This window comes from Arachis duranensis, chromosome 2 (assembly GCF_000817695.3).
Source record: "Arachis duranensis cultivar V14167 chromosome 2, aradu.V14167.gnm2.J7QH, whole genome shotgun sequence".
NCBI lineage: Eukaryota > Viridiplantae > Streptophyta > Magnoliopsida > Fabales > Fabaceae > Arachis > Arachis duranensis.
The window spans coordinates 41,099,668-41,116,711 of record NC_029773.3 but is presented as its reverse complement, the minus strand read 5'-3'; the positions used below and the strand labels follow the sequence as shown (position 1 = coordinate 41,116,711).

General features: G+C 37.7%; 1 protein-coding gene across 4 annotated transcripts; it reads right to left on the bottom strand.

Moving 5' to 3' along the window:
- Positions 1–4,059: 4,059 nt before the first annotated feature.
- On the bottom strand, positions 4,060–16,633 carry LOC107469979 (E3 ubiquitin-protein ligase UPL4). Of its 4 annotated transcripts, XM_016089370.3 has the most exons (19): positions 16,616–16,633; positions 16,290–16,446; positions 14,908–15,574; positions 14,686–14,796; positions 14,409–14,525; positions 14,133–14,291; positions 13,866–14,027; positions 10,365–10,517; positions 10,162–10,283; positions 8,922–10,074; positions 8,712–8,786; positions 6,625–7,851; positions 6,267–6,494; positions 6,074–6,178; positions 5,267–5,347; positions 5,097–5,168; positions 4,853–4,981; positions 4,672–4,755; positions 4,060–4,556 (listed from the first exon to the last, which is right to left on the bottom strand). In XM_016089370.3, the coding sequence occupies exons 3-19, from the start codon at positions 15,538–15,540 to the stop codon at positions 4,491–4,493; spliced, it is 4,677 nt and encodes a 1,558-aa protein (XP_015944856.1). In that variant the 5' UTR covers positions 15,541–15,574; positions 16,290–16,446; positions 16,616–16,633; the 3' UTR covers positions 4,060–4,490. The 4 variants fall into 4 exon arrangements, with proteins under 4 accessions (XP_015944856.1, XP_052112790.1, XP_052112792.1 ...); XM_052256830.1 differs by lacking the exon at positions 16,616–16,633 and having other exon boundaries at positions 16,290–16,505; XM_052256832.1 differs by lacking the exon at positions 16,616–16,633 and having other exon boundaries at positions 5,097–5,165; positions 16,290–16,505.
- Between the last annotated feature and the right edge of the window lie 411 nt (positions 16,634–17,044).

Genomic DNA, 17,044 nt, shown 5'->3' with positions numbered 1-17,044 from the left:
ACAAGACATGATTAGTTTGATAGTAGTAGTGGAGAAACCAAAACCCCTAAGGGAATGTTCAAGAAACCTCCAGTCAACCCTATCATAAGCCTTCTCTAAATCGATTTTAAAGGCCAACGTTCCTTTGTACGATTTTGTTTTCTTCATGAAATGGAGAATCTCTTGAGCAATGATGATGTTCTCTGGTGCACCCCTGCCTTGGATGAAACCGCCTTGAAGAGGTCCAATGATATATGTCAAAAAAGGTCAGAGTCGGTTTACCAAATCCTTGGTGATCATCTTATACACCACATTATATAGGCTAATCGGCCTGAAATCTTTCATGTAATTAGGCACCTCCACTTTAGGGATAAGCACTATGAGGGTTTCCATAAATGAAAGGTCAATGTAACCACTTGTTAAGACATTCTGAACAAGTCTGCAAATATCCAAACCAAAAATCTCCCAATACTCTTTAAAGAAAAAAGTTTGAAAACCATCCGGGCTTGGAGCCTTGAAGGAATTCATACCAAAATCAGCTTCTTTTACCTCAGCTAGTGTTACTGGTGCAGTGAGATTCTGACCAGCTTCATCACTTAAACAGGCTAAGCGACTATCTCCAAGACAATCCAAATCCACTTCCTCTATTGAACAAAAAAGTTGTTTGTAGAAAGATATAGCTTCATTTTGAAGAGCATCTTGATCCGTAGACCAAGTACCATCGTTTAAAAACAACCCATTGATCTTATCATGTTTCCTATGATTTAGAGATTGGAGGTGAAAAAAAATTGTATTCTTGTCTCCAAAACGCACCCACTGTTCTTGCGACTTTTGGAACCAAAAGATTTCTTCTTGAAAAAAAATGCAATTATACTTATCTATAAGCTCCTTTTCTTTGTTTCCAAGAGAAAGAGAATCAACCGACTCAAGCCTCTTCTGGATGGATTCAATTTGCTTCTCTAGATTTCTTTTTTTTTTTTCATAAAAATATTACCAAAAATCTTGGAATTAAAATCCAAAGAATCTTTTTGTAGCTTGTGAAGATTTTCAGCTACCCACTAAGACCCATGCCTCCAATTTTGCTGCACAACCTGTCTATATGCTGGGTGAGTAGCCCAAGCAGCTTGGAACCTAAAAGAACGAGCACCTTTGAGTTGAGGAGAACATTCACATCTCACTAAGATTGGACAGGGTCTGAATGAAATCTACTAAGAATTTCTGCATAAGCTTCTGGAAACAATGAAAGACAAGAACTATTGATAAGAGTCATGTCCAACTTCTTTGCTATGTCTCTATAATTTTGGATTCTTCTATACTAAGTGAAGCTCCTACCAATCATACGAAGGTCAAGTGAGCCACAATCTTCTAGGACAGAGGCAAAGATCTCGACCCTTTGAACAGAAAAGGAGCTACCTCTGACGTCATCTTCTCTTAAAATTTCATTAAAATCTCCAAGCACAAGCCACAGACCATCAAAAGAAGAACCCAAAGATAAAAGATGATCCCACAACAAGACTCTACTATTAAAATGGGGATTAGTATACACCGCACTGCATCTCCAATTTATATTTCCTCGGCAAAATTCAAAAGTAAGACATTGATTAAAATTACTAATAAGCTTACAAGGAATATTTGGAATAGAAGAGAGAAACCAAATACCTCCTTTATGACCTGTAGCCTCCACTATACCAATAGAATAAAAATCCAGCCTCTTCCAAAACACTTTAAGATTCTGAAAAGGTGAATGTGTTTTCACAATAATAAAAAAGGTAGGATGGTATTTTCTCACTAGCTCCTTGCAATGAACCTGTGCCAATTTGTTAAAAGCACCTCTAATGTTCCAAACTATTATATTAAGACTATCCATAAACAATAATATCAAAAAAAAAATAGAGAAAAGGAGTTCTAATTCTCAGCCTTTGCCCAAATCTGGATATCTCTTTGTTCCACCTCAGTTTGCTTCTCGCCATTCTTAGACCCCACATGAACTCGGTCATTGTCCACCGGGGATGCTTGGAGGGACGCCAGTCATAATCTTTTTCTACTAGTTCCGAAGCGAGAAGTATACACTCGAGGGGTTGCGCCCTTCTTCAGGTTCTATTCCGTGCTTGTTAGTGTAGAGAAATCTTCACTTTTGTCCTTCTTGAAAATATCTTCTTTCGGTGCATGCAGTTGTTTATTTTGGCCCAAATTCATTAAGCCCTTCAAGATAACTCTTTTCTTAGCTTTGTGGGCCTTGTTGAAAGATGGCTCATATGAAGGCTCCGCCCTTTTTTAATCCCAATTTACCTTTTTCTTTTTTAATCGCCTTGGCCCACCCCTCCTCTTCATCACTTGTTGCCAAAGTAACGTGATTTGCATGAGAAATTGTCTCCAAAGAATCTGAACCTTCCCTATCCTTTTGCTCCTCGCCATTATTATTTCCAAATTCAAAAGCTTGCCATTTTTGATCACCCGCCCGTTACATTCCTCATCTCCGGCAATTTGTCGGTTTCCGGTGACTCCTTCCCATGATTCTCATTCAAAGCAGTTACTTCCACACCCTCATCAATGGAAGAAGAAGCACTCTTGCACTCCCTTGCTACATGACCATAGCATGAACACGTCCCACAAATAAGATGGAGACTCTCGTATTCTACCTCATATTTATAATCATCAACAATGATTTTCTTTATCACCACCGTACTGAGGTCGATCTGGACACATGTCCGCGCAAACTTGCCTCTCTCTGCCGATTTTGTAGTTAAGTCAACTTTAATTGGCTTCCCTACTGCCGCTGCTATGCGCATCATTGCCTCCTCCTAGTAGTACCATACAGGAAGTCCAGAGATGCGAATCCAAACCATGGTGGATCCAAAAGAGGCCTCACATGGTCTGAAATCATAGGACCAAGGTTTTACAGCCATATAAAACCCCGCAATCAACTAAGGACCACCTAAGAGCACTCTTTTCCTATCTTCGAAGAGAGCAAACTTAACCATGAAATATTCAAACCCAACATCTAACAATTCAAAACCACCTTTGAGGCGTCATATGGCCTTCAGCATGTGGAGAAGCGCTGTGTAACTGAAATGCTTTCCTAACACCTTAATAACCACTGCATCCATATATGGTTCAATCAAAGAAGACATAACTTTTTTTGAAAAAGTTACACGTGGTGGTGTGAAATCTCCTTACTTTCCAATCACCACAGCCATGCCCATGTGAAAGCCTTAGCCGTCTTAGCGCCCACCACTTTATCTCTAAAGGACACCTTTAAGGGTCTAACCGTCTCTCCCAAATTAATCCCCTCCTTGTCTCCAGGTACAACCCTCCTACACTCTCCCCCTTATCTCTGCCGCCAGCATTGCCGACTTTATCATTGTGTATATAGATCAGGTATGTATATAGAGAATAATAGTAAGAGAAAAAATAGTATTTGATATAATGAGGGGATATAATAACAACATACTAAATTTGTTTAATATCTTATTTAATTTAAATTTATAAATTTTATACATTCTAAAAGTTAAATAACATATAAAATTTTTATTTTTTTAAATTTTTTATTCTTAATGTTTAAATTATTTTATTAAATTTATAATTTTAAAAATAAAATTATGAAAATTAATCTCTTAAAAATAATAAAAAAACGACAGAAGAGATACTATAGTGCCTGTTGAGCTGCTAGTTATATTATAACATACTTATATAAATAGTGTATTTTCCACGTTATAAAATTCTAGGAGGATAAATTTTTTCATGCAAGAGTTTTACATAGCAACCTAATAAACAAAGATATAACCTAATTTAAATCTCATTGATTAAACCATATATAAAATCTTCAGATGATAAGTGTGCTGGACGAGGCTCTTAAGATGAAAGAAATGAGCAATACTGGTACATTCTTAAATCTCAACAAGTGAGCAAAAATTAAACTACATCTTCATTTAAGCTCAAGTAATCTACCCATGATCCCACCCCAAAGTAAGATTTCTCCCAATCCAAAATTGCAAATGGAATTTGAGGCAACAGAGGGGGAGAGAAAAACGACAGAAACAAGTTTCACTAATAACTGAATCAACAGAACAATAGCAAATCTAGCCAGAGTAAAGATAGCAAGCTGTTATCATTGCATTTAAAAGTCTATCCATAATAAAGGTTCCTGTACAAAAAAAAAAATGATAATAAAACTGTACTAAAATATCAAAGCATAACCAACGAAACCAACCAACCGACCATGACAAGTGCCCTCCATCTCTGTACAGGCGACACATGTCAATCATATTCTAACTCTATCAGCAGGCATTTTATGTACACACCCCCAACAATTGTAGTCAGTGAAGAAACACAGCAGCTCCTTCATGTCCAAGTAAACTAATTGAGACACACCACTACCAGTAAAGTAAGCTCATTGAGATCACTGCCAGCAAGTAACTCGTTGAGATCCTTTATCTACATTACTACCAATTAACCTAATAATTACAGCTTCAGAATTCCAAGTACCAGATCCAAACCCAAGATAACGGATTTTATGAGAGGTGGAACGATCCTTGACCCTCTGTAATGGCATACAAGAGCTTCTCTTTCATCCTTTCCTGAAATTGAATCGAGTGTGGGGAAAAAAAAGTTAGGCTCAAAAGTAATAACAACGTTTGCAGAAACTTATTTGATGTTTGTTTGTTATTGTGAGTTTCAAATAGTGAAAGGTACTTTTGATGAGTATGGAGGTAGCTTAAGATAATTTGCACAAGTCATCACACTAGGTAGGTCCGAGTCTGCTCGGTTGCTACAATGCTGCAAGGAAAATACTCAAAAGGGTGTAAGTAGACCACAAAAACATGTGAAGAGTGAAACCTGCATACTGAAAAATAGCGGTACAGTTTTTACACACCTTTCGAACAATGGTTAACTTTGGATTGAGAGATGCCAATCCTCCAGGAGGAAGCCGTGGTGCACCAGTCACAAATTGCAAAAAGGATCGACGCTGTTCATGATCAAACTCTTGGATAATTTCCAGCAACTGAATCCAAAGAATTAAGCAGTTTATGAGATTCAACAAAAGGAAAAGAATAGGGAAAAAAGAAAGAAAATCAGAACATAATATCAAAAGGAATCAAAAGTGCGGAAGTGCTTACATTAACAATGGGAGGACTGCTAGCAGTGTATCCATGATCAAATTTAATGTGATCAGCGAGCTCATTTATCTGCTACCAACACATTATTTCAATTCAGTTTTTCCCTTTGAATTGCTTTTATAAGGGCAGAGCAAAATTAAACATGAACTAAGAAAGAAATTAATACATACAGCCCAACAATCATGCTCTCCACAAAGTATGCGCTCGAGCTCTTGTTCATTAAAAATCTTAAGATGTTCGACAGAGAAAACCTGGAAGTTGAAAATATGAATTTTAAACAGTATCCTAAATAAAACCAAAATATTCAGTACACTGTTAGTGGTTGCCTGCTCTGAAGAGTGAAGACAGACAAAGAATGGATTAGAAGACATAAAACCTATTTTGGACTTCATATAATAAATTAAATAAAGGTAGCAATTAAGCAGTCTTGTCATCAGACGTCTCTCTCCAAGCTCTAACTGTTGATTTGCTGTTTATTTTAGCATTTATAAATCATAAAGAGAATATGGGCACTGAAGTATGCATAACAAAATATTGAAGCCAACCTCAGACACAAAGCAACGCAAGAAATTTTACTGCTATGTACAATGACTCTACGAACATGTTTGCCAACTATTGTAAAACCTCTATATATTAGGGGGGAAAACTGTTGTACAATTAAGGTCTCATGATCAGATGAGATCATGAGATGAGTCCAATTTGAGAACTAGATGAGATTAAAACAAAATCTTAATTTAAGGGATTTATGTATGTTTGTTTCAGGGCCAGATACACTTGGTTGATTATGTAAAAATCCTCAATTCTCCCGAGATTTTTTCTTCTCTTTATGATGCAATTGACTACAGCTTTTAAATAGTGACAGTAACTATGCACAACGAAGAAGGTTCTTTTTTTAAACAGTAGAGCATTCAATAAATAGCTAGCTAGCTAGAAAGTATTCAAGTATTATCAAGACAGAGTGAGCAGTGGTATAATACCTGGTTAAAGCCAGATTTAAAAGCTTCCACTTGTCTTGAAATTCCAGACCTCACAGTTGCATCGACAACAAGCGAAACATAATTCTCCAGGTTTGTCAAGTTTACCTACAACAGAAGAATATTTGACATTAGTATTCTGCCAATGCAAGGATGGAAGACACTTGAACTGTAAAAATACTAAGCCATGTCTAACCATGGTGTGATCATGCCCTGAAGCAAGAACTATGTCAGGATACCCAGGAAGCGAGAAATCAAGACAGAGATCCTCAATTCTGGTCTCCCGGAAGCTTAATCCATATTCCAATTCATTCCCTCCATTGAAATATTCCAGGAATTTTTTCCGGTTAATGAGTGCTTGAAACTCTTGCAACACCCTACCAAGCCCCGGATCAAGTGACTGGATGTCATAGAGAGAAAGTTCCTAAAGTGACATATCCATAAGCAAATAGAGAAACTTAGTTAGTAATAAGCAACATCATTATCTATCTAGCTATTCGTTGGTGGGTGGAGAGCTCCTTTGAGGTTCATTAATTGCATCCAGAGTTGCTTACCTTTCCAAGTATAAGTTTATAGAAGGCTTTAGAGAAGTGGAGATCTAAGACCCTTCCATCTTGAAGTGCTTTAGCAATAACTTGGCCTAAAAGGAAAAACTTCTTAGTTACTTCGGAGAACTGTATGCCATTAGATGTATCAAGTGTTGATGACCACGGTCGAGGAAACAATCCATAAAGAGAATTGATTCCCATTTCCTCAACCTGTAAATTTGACTTGAGGGCAAAGGAACAAGGATCATCTCTCCACATGCCCAGCCCAGATTTCTGTAGCTCACGGCATACCAAGGTATAAAATTCCAATGTTGGTCCAAGGCCAGTGCCCACTTCTTCATCATATTCTACTTCAAGAACCACTTTATTGCGCGCATGTTGGTCCATCATTTGAGCAGCAGACTCGAGAATCCGGTTACGATAAACTAAAATCTTCTTTCGAGGCAATCCACCAAGACTTGGTCGTCTGTCACTTTCTGCTCCAGAGGAGTTGTAAGACATATGGGGTTGGATCTGGGGCTGGCCAAACGCTTTCATTTTGAAGTACTTGCATCTAGCCTCAAAACTAAACAGAAAAGGACATGAAGTTATTAACTGATTACACCATGATGGCATACTACCAGGGCAGATAGCCAAAGAGTCCCTCATCTGTGTTTCCAGCTTCTCTGTCAACTTACTGCTCACAAAGTCATTTTGTGGGACACTAGGAACTGATATGTTCAGGCTATCTAGGTTATCAACTTTCCCTTCAGCAAAAGCACAAATTCTCTCACGAGACATAAGGTGAAACATGAATCTGTTCATGCTCTCCAAGCATTTAAGAAGAAATAGAACATCATAAGTTGGACTTGGCCTATGGAGATCGGAAACAAGTTCACAAGAGAAGATGTCTGAGAAGAAAGGTGTCTGCTGATAATAAGCTAAAACTTCATCATGAGATAAATCCTGAGGTGAAGGCAGACACTCTGTAGGCAATATGTCCTTGGATTCCACAGCCTTTCTATACGCTATTATATGTACTTGACTCCACAATTTTGAACCAGAAGAACAGTCATTTTGTTTTACTATTTGGTGAAGAATTGCCTGATAGAGAGTCAATTGGTGATCCAGATACTGTTCATCAAGGTAAAAATTGAGTTTTTGAGCAGCTTCGTTGCTACAAGATGCAAGATGCTGCCTTGCCAATTTTGAGTCTGGTTCTGCATTGGATTGCAGTTCCTTCTCTACAGATCCCTGTTAGGATATGGGAACAAAAATTAGTAAGTAAAGGCAATAACATATAAAAGAGATTCATAATCAAGATGAAAAAGAAATTTAAAACTCTGGAATTTAGAGGTAGAGTTTTATAACAGCATCATAACTACTAAACTTTACTTGAGAATAGCACATAGTATGTACACAAGCAAATCCTTCTCTTACCCTATCCCCACCTATTGGAATGCGCTCAATCTAATCCACTCCTCCTATTGTAGCTTTTACAAGTCTAATAATCACATAATACAATCACCTAGTTTGGAATTCTACCATTTTTTTATATATACTACACAACTTCCTTTCTAATGCATTTATATTTGTTTATGTTCTGTGTAGTGTGTTGACTCATCTATTGCAGCATCTTCATCTCTGCAACTTCCTTTCCCCTTCCAACACACAGTGGTCAATGTAACATAATATTTTCAGGTTTTATAGTTATCCAGTAAAAGTGTATCCTTTAAACTTGATTGGTACTTTCCTATCATAGAGAACAACCACACTACTACTCAATTTTATCAAGCTGGCATGAATCCTTTACATCTCCTATTTCCCTGTTACTTGGGATTATTGACCAAGTTACTTACATTGCATGACTTGTTGGATTATATAATCTCCAGAATAATACTAACCCATCTTTAAAAAAATCTCAAAGTGCTCGTCAGTGATCAGAATTTATAACACGTAAATATGTCCGGTTTTAAAGAATGATATACTAATCCATAAAATGATATACTTTTAGAAGATGAATAAAGAACAATGGTCTAGTACAACTTTAAACTTATTTTTGGGCAAATAACCAAAAGTGTTTTGCATTATTAACTAACTAATATGATTACAACCTGAGTTCCAGAGGAAGATGATTCTCCAGCATTCACTTTGGCTGTTTCATCCGGATGTGATAACTTTGGTTCTCCCTTCAAAACAAGTATAGTTACAACGTAAAAAGGAGAGCTAATTAATAAACAAGCCCTCAATCACCAACTTTATATAAATAAACACAGAAGTAGGCTGCATTGTAATAAATCAATAAGCTTAGTTAGAAATACAACCTGTGTTTCAGGGAGATCTGTTGACATGTCACCAGGCCCCAAAATTACTGGAATTTCAGCTGGACAGGAACTTGCATTTGATGTTGATTGAAGGGGTGGACTTTCTGGTTGCAACACTACGTGGCTTGATACTGATTTTTCTTGCTTTCTGCTTTTCTTGCTGACCTTGGGCCAAAGATATCCTTCAATGCTATGCAAAGAAGAAAAAGGGTCAACTGTAAGAAAATCTTCAGTACAGTCATTCAGCCAAGTCTCACCCTCTGCCCTGACAAAACGAACTTTCAGGCTAGGATAAGGAATGGAACATCCACTAGGAACAGCAGCATATGAATGTCTCAGTTTTGGTCCATTGCTTAGAACAATGGGGAATGCCTCCAATGAAGTCAATGCATTCTGCAGGTTCCTGATTAATATTGGAAGGGCTGTGTCACTAGAAAAAGGTTGAGAACCTTGTAAACATACCCTTGCCAGGGCCTCGAATCGTTTTTCTATGGCAGCATAGTTACCACCAACAATTCCTTTTCCATCATTTTCACTCACATAATGACCCTGAGATAAATAATTGACAAGTGATCTCACAACTCCACTCTCAATAAACTCAAAAGTAGAGACTTGTTCCTTGCCGGTAAGCTTGTCCATAATCTGAGACAATAATATACTGTTAACCTTCTCTTCATTCTGAGCACAAACACTGTTGTCAGCAGACATGCTCAATAAATCATTAGAGTATGCTCTTAGTTGCTGCAAAATATCAGTCAATCCTTTCTCAGAATCATATAATTCCGGTGCTAAGTATTTTGTTTTTATATTCTGTGCAAGATTATGAACAGAGTCCTTGTCAAGTTTGCAGTGTCCACCTTCTGAAGGAGTAGGAGATTGGCTAGTCGAAAATGCATAGCATAGGCACCTCAGAGCTTCTCTAGAAGTAAACTTTTGACTGGAATCCACTGACAACTGAATCCCACTATATACTGGATACATCAATTGCGTAGATCTTTCTGGTGTTAAGAGTGCATCAATAGCAAAAAAGACACCTTCCTTTATAAACAACTTTAAGAAAATATCTGAAAAGTTCTGAAGGATGGTCTCTGAAATTTGTAAGGCTAACATTAGCATATGGTGATCCTTTCGAGTGAACACTCCAGCCAAAAAACTGCCAGATTAAGCAGGAGAAAAATCAGTACCTTTAACAAAATCAATTTCTGACTGCAAGTCTAAGGATGAGACAGGTCTACTTCACCTTGAAATACTGGATTTCTTAAGCAATTCAACAAGCATATCAGATTTACTCAGAGTAATTATCTTGTACATAACTGATAGACATCCGTGGCAAACATATAAACTCGCACCAGAATTAAACACCTGTTCAGGAAGTAAGAATCATTGCAGTGCAATTAAATAAAGTAAAATAATTTTAACTATTCACAAGAAAACAAAACTAACCTGGATCAACATAGGAATCACATCAGTCCCTAGTTTTTGGAGGAGATCTGGGTTATTAGCTAGAAAGGATTCCTTGTCTTGCACTTGTTGATCATTCTCATCTTTTGTAATGCCAGGGAGAAGTTCATTTAACAATTTCAGTACTTCATACACCTAACAGGTCAGCAATTTATAAGAAAAACGTTTCACAGGTCATTTATGAGAAAGCTCACAAATCATACAAACATGAATTGATTCGACTATTAAAAAGAAATCTTCCCTTCCCTTCTACAAGCTTACTAGTGTCTTTTACAAACTTTTTCCTCGAATAACAAACCACCTATGGCAAGATTCCTAGTCTTTCCCATAATAAATGCTACACAGAATTTGTTTACTTATTTATTGTGGATAAAAACAACCTGGAAATTTTAATCTACTGTAATATTTTTTAATCATGTATGTATCAATATTTCCAAAAAAAATTACTGAATAAATGTCAACAAACCTGGAAATTTTAATCTGATGTAATATTTTTTTAATAATGTATACATCAATGTTTCCAAAAAATTTACTGAATAAATGTCAACAACAGATTCCTATAAAATTAGTAAGTTAAATTCTGAAAACTTTTATGCCGTAGGCATAATATAACTCAGAGAATAAATAGAATATTTATATCATTCTATTACTAGATCATCTTATATAATAACAATGTACCAATGCAAGCAATTGAAACTGGTCTTTTAGAGAATCACTCACTGGACCCATGTTACATACCCTGGAGAGAGAGAGAGAGAGAGAATGCTGAGTCAGCAGCAAAGGCAGCCAAAAAAGGGAAGAAAATAATCCCTTTACCTTATCATTATTCTAGAAGAAGCAATAAAGAAAAGGAAGGAATAATAGGGCAGGAAAATGTGTAATCATAAGTGACAATAATTGATGATTGGATTAGTCAGATGAGAGAATCAGGGAGGCATAATCGTAGGAGCTGAATCCTAATTATGATAATTAATTTGAGGGAAGGCAATAAAAGGAGGAGCTGATTAGGTGAGAGGTAGGAAAAGATTTGGAAAAGCCTAGGAGAGAAGAGGACTCTCGAAATTCCTCTATTATCTTTTACGGTTCTATTGTATTTCTGTATTTCCATTAAAATAAATACCAGTGTAACAACTGGTATCAGAGCACCGATCTTAGGTGTTCTGTGCATGGTTTCCATGCGAGCTGCCATGGAGTCAAGGTTGGAAGTCTTGGAGAAGCAAATGGAGGAGATGAGGCAGGCCCAGAATCGTTCGCTGGAAGCTCAAAACCGATCGTTTGAACTCTTATCCACCAACCTGCTAAGACAGGTGAGGGAAATGTTTTCGCAACACCATGACCAGGGACGAAACGGTGCTGGAGGGAGAAATGGGGGAGATGGAGAAGGTTCAGAAGGCAGAGGCGGCAACAATAACGAAGGTGAAACAGAGCAGAGGAGATTTGAGCCTACTAGGAAGCTTGACATTCCCATCTTCTCGGGAGATGATGCAAATGGCTGGCTGGTGAAGATGGAAAGATATTTTCGTGTCGCCCAGGTGGCTCTGGCAGAAAGGATGAACTTTGTCACTCTTGCTTTGGAGGGAGAGGCTCTCGCATGGATGGAGTGGTTGGAAGAATACACACCATTTCAGACATGGAGACGATTCAAGGAGGACTTATTGAAACGTTTTCAACCTGGAGCTGCTCTCAACCCCATGGCTCCGTTACTAGAGGTGAAACAAGTGGAGGACGTCGCTCAGTATAGGCGAGAGTTTGAGGCTGCAGCATGAACGCAGAGAAACCTGGGAACAAAGGCTCTCATGTGCATCTTTGCCAATGGACTCAAAAAGGAAATTCAGGCAGAGTTGGAGGTGGCTCAGTTCGATAATTTACCAGCTTTAATGGATAGAGCCACGACTATTGAATGGAGAAATCAAGCATGAAAGGAGACCGGGGTTGACCCTAACAGAGGGGTTGCCGGAAGGGAGCGGATCAGGCGGATCAAGTTCAGTGTGAGCTAGATTTGGATTTTTCAAAAATTCTAGTTTGGCGAAGTACAACACCCACACGGCAGCAGCGAATCGAGGGGCGAGATTGGATCCAACACAAACAGAGGCACCCCTACTCCTCGTACAGGCCTTACCACCAGTTCGAACGGAGGCAGCAGGGCTTCTCATTCGCAGATGACTCGTAACAGTGGCACACGGCGGCTCTCGAACGAAGAGTGGGCAGAGAGACAGAGGAAAGGGTTGTGCTCCAGATGTGGAGAGAAGTGGGGACCTGATCATAGGTGCTCCATGAAGCACTATCAAATCATACTCCTAGGAGAAGATGCTGAAGAGGAGGCAGAAGGAGATGTAGGGATTAACCAAGAGGCCCATGCAGGGGAACCTGAACGGGAAGAGCCTGCAACTGTCATCATACAGCTGCAATTCAAGAAACCTTTCCTTCCGTCCACCTTGCGGACAAGGTGATGCTTCAAGGGGAAGGTATTGTTACATACCCTAGAGAAAGAGAGAGAGAGAGAGAGAGAGAGAGAGAGAGAGAGAGTGAGTGCTGAGTCAGCAGCAAAGGCAGCCAAAAAAGGGAAGAAAATAATCCCTTTACCTTATCATTATTCTAGAAGAAGCAATAAATAAAAGGGAGGAATAATAGGGCACGAGAAATGTATAATCATAAGTGACAATAATTGATGATTGGATTAGTCAGATGAGAGAATCAGGGAGGCGTAATCGTAGGAGTCGAATGCTAATTATGATAATTAATTTGAGGGAAGGCAATAAAAGGAGGAGCTGATTAGGTGAGAGGTAGGAAAAGATTTGGAAAGGCCTAGGCTAGGAGAGAAGAGGACTCTCGAAATTCCTCTTTTATCTTTTACAGTTCTATTGTATTTCTGTATTTCCATTAAAATAAATACTAGTGTAACAACCCACCAAACATATTAGAAAAATATACATCCACCAAAAAAAAAAAAGAAACGTGGACATTTGTCAGATGAAAAACCATTCAAGTGCCTGTATTTAACAACCTGCGCTTTTAGTAGTGTTGGATCATAGCAAATTCAATACCATATTCCATAGGCTTGGTACTACATGAATTGAACATGATCAAAAGAAATTTGAATAACAAAATTTTCAAACAGCATAAAGTGATCCATCAATTGGCCTAAAATAAACTTCCAATTGTCAAATTGCATCATTCTAGATAAAATTTACACTAAATTTTCTTACAAACTGTAGGCATGTTGGACCGCAAGCAGTTACACTGTGTGCCAGCATCTGGGTCATTTTCTTGTAGTTATTATTAGTATTTTCTCACTTCTTAGAAGAGAAAGGATATCTTTAGGGGCTTCATATCAAACAAGTATATTATTTAATTATTAATAATGGAAAAACTACAAATGCATATGCCAAAATCTTCAATTTTGAGAACAGCAAATTAATTGGTCTATAGTGCAATATACCGGCAGAAGATAAAAAATAATAAAGCCAAATATAAGCCTCAAACCTGATTACAATGTCCAACAATTACATGTGATGTTGGCAATCCATGTGAGAGGTCAGATGTAGCTAATATATCTCTCAATATGCTGCTAATATTAAGCTCATATGAAGTCCTGAAGGCTAAAACTGAACCAGAAGCAAGTTTCACAAGCATTCCTATCAGTCCCTGGCAAGCAAAATAACAAATAGATAACATCAAAGTTCATAAAGAAAAAAAATGGAGAATCATAGAATATATTAAAAAATTAAAAGAATGTTCAAAGTTGCTTACATTATAAATTAATTTAGATAGGGTCGTCCGCCCATTTATACTTAAGAGATGTGTGACCTGCTGAATCAATCCATGTTGACAAAGTTCATCCAACATTTCAGGGGACTGAGCTACTCGCTCCACAATTTTAATCAAGCAGGTAGCAACATTTTCAACCAGCTGAGGAAGTACATTTTCCAGTCAGTAAATATAATAGAAAGATGAAACTCACAACATATAACAATCTGGTCAGAGTAAAGGACAATGTTCTGATTTCTGAAGACCATTCATTGGTACCTGCCTATCCTCATACTGAAGAAGATTGCATAATATTGGGACAGCCTCCATGAAAGGTGAAGGGCTTTCTGAAGGAAGCTTCTTACATATGTTCACCACAGTACACAGAGCCACTCTCTGATGACAGGAGAAAAGAGAAATGAAAATCAAGAGAAAAAATAAAAATCTTCACTCCTCTAATTAATTAAAATCATAAAATACATATTTTATTTATGGAAAAAGGGGGTAAATGGTCATCACTCATGAAGACCATGCCACATTGTGTTAAAAGGCTTACCTGTATGCTCGTCGAAAAGAAGTCAATATAATTGAGGACGGCCATGATCGCCCCAGCCTGTAAGCAAGCAAGTGGTTGCTCTCGCGAAATTTTCTCCAATGCTTGGAGACACTACATTAAATACAACACCAATAACCTTATATTCCTTTCTTCTATAAAAAAATGATGACAGTAAAAAAGGTGCAAACTTTACAAATGAGAAACAAATAAACAAACAATTACTTGTTCAGCTACATCTTGATACTCAATAGCCAACAATCTTTGACATAATGCAGGAACAGCATCATGGCGAACAAGAAAAGCGGCTGACCGAGGGTACAGATCACATATATAAGTGATGGCCCTTATAGCAAACAACATTATATCTGGATTGCTCTCATGCTTCGCCAGCTTTACAAGTAGCGGTGATAACAAGTCCGAAGTCATGCTGGAGAGTGAACCTTCTGTACAAAACGACAAAACTTCACAAAGTTCAGTAAGTACAGCTAACTGACCGGAAGGTTCAGTTTGTCCACTCAAGCTTGATATAATGCTTTTAAATTTCCCATGATCACTTGACATTCTCCGCCTCTGATAGTCACGGAGACTACTATGATGCTGATCCATTTCATCCGAGTCACACGAACCATAAGCCGAATCTTTCTCATGCTCTCCCTCTGATCGGCTTGAAGCCGATGCAGACGAAGAAGTGTCCATGTCATGATCATGGGCCTCCAATGTCGAGTGGGTTGAATTCATATGGGTTTGCACTGAGGAATTTGAAGAACTAGGTCTAAAATCCAGTGAACTGCATGCCCGCTTATCCGCAGGAAGTTCATCCACCATTTCTGGACGCTTTTGCCCTCGACTTTCCATTAGTTGCTATTATTCCCAATGGAATCAGAATCCTCTGCAATGTAATACACAATAATCATATCAATTTCATTGATCTCCATAAATTCTTAAACCATAATTAGTGAAATTAAGTCTGAATCGTTAGTAAACACATTTATTGCATCATGTTGTCAGAGAGAAAACTATATTGTTGGTTCATAAATCCAATCAAGAACAAACAAAATCTTGCTGTTTTCACAGCTTCATTCAATTATAGATAGCACAAGTGGCCTGAAGTACTCATCCAAAATTCTTAAAAACAATCAATCAAAAAGTAGGATGATTAATTTTTAGCAAAAGAAAAAGTGGTGATGGTGCAATTGGTTTAGCTATCGGTGTTGATGATGCACTTTTACGAACATTAAAACATCACAAGCCACCTTGTTTCTCACCATGTAAATCGCATTAGCAACAAACAATTAAATCGATTCAAAATTTGACAAAAACCAGAAACCTAAGACCAAAACAACAGATTCACATGTACATGTACATGAAAGACAAAAACACAAACAAAAATTTAACCATAGAAGCCAAAATTGAAAACAAAAACCAAATAAAAGCAATAAAAAAAAGAATTAAGCACGAACCAAACAATTTTATCAATCATCAGACGAACACAAATACACAATGAGAGCAAGAAGAACACGATCAGTGGAAGAACACAATCATGGAAGTTTTCGAAGACTCAAAACGCAAGTTTCAATTGTCGTTTCATTCTCAGGTTGAAGTACCTAGTTTGCAGTTCTTAATCGGTCTTCGAGAGAAAGTCGAAGACCCAGTTTTTATATGAACGAAAAAGGGAAAACAAAAGAGAAGCCAATATTGTGTGTTGATTTTTAAAGCCAACGCTTTCTTCTTCTTTGTTGTTCTTCGCCGAAATTGCTTCTTCTGAGAAAGAGCCACAGAGAGAGAGAGAGAGAGAGAGAAGAATAACAATATTAATATGAGATTGAATTAATCGTTAAGATAAATACGGTAACGACGTTGATGATTATTAAAAAATTCAACTTCTAAAAATTAAATTGAATTAAAAGAAGAAAAGGTAATTGAAGAAAACCAGAGAAGAGGGTGATTGCAAACAAAAGCTTGCAACTTGGATTGCAACATAGAGCGGTGGTTTAAACAAACGTATCCCCCAACCCGACAGGTTAAGGATTAATCTGTCGCAGATCTAACCTCCATTTAAGGGTATGTCGCTGGCCAATGGGTTGCTGCATGTACAAGGCGGGGTTCGAACTCCCGACACTTGCTTAAGCGGACGAGTGAGCTGACCATTCGACCAACCCAAGTTGATTAGGTGATTAATTATATATCAACTTATTGTGATTATTAATATTTTTTGGCAGTTGGGCTATACATCCAAGTAATTTTTTAACTAAGTCCATCTAAGCAGCTCCAAAATAAAAAAAATTTCAATCTTATTAAATGAAACGTGTATACACGCGCGAACTCCCTTCCCCCAGCGTTACCATTCGCACTTAAATAT

Bases quoted from the DNA above. Each gene is read 5' to 3' on its own strand.
- LOC107469979 (XM_016089370.3), bottom strand. From the start codon at position 15,540: ATGGAAAGTCGAGGGCAAAAGCGTCCAGAAATGGTGGATGAACTTCCT. The intron at 14,028-14,132 runs GTAAGCAACTTT...TTTGCTTGCCAG, and splicing joins TATCTAAATTAATTTATAAT to GGACTGATAGGAATGCTTGT. The intron at 5,348-6,073 runs GTATTATACCAC...TTCAACTTCCAG, and splicing joins TTAAATCTGGCTTTAACCAG to GTTTTCTCTGTCGAACATCT.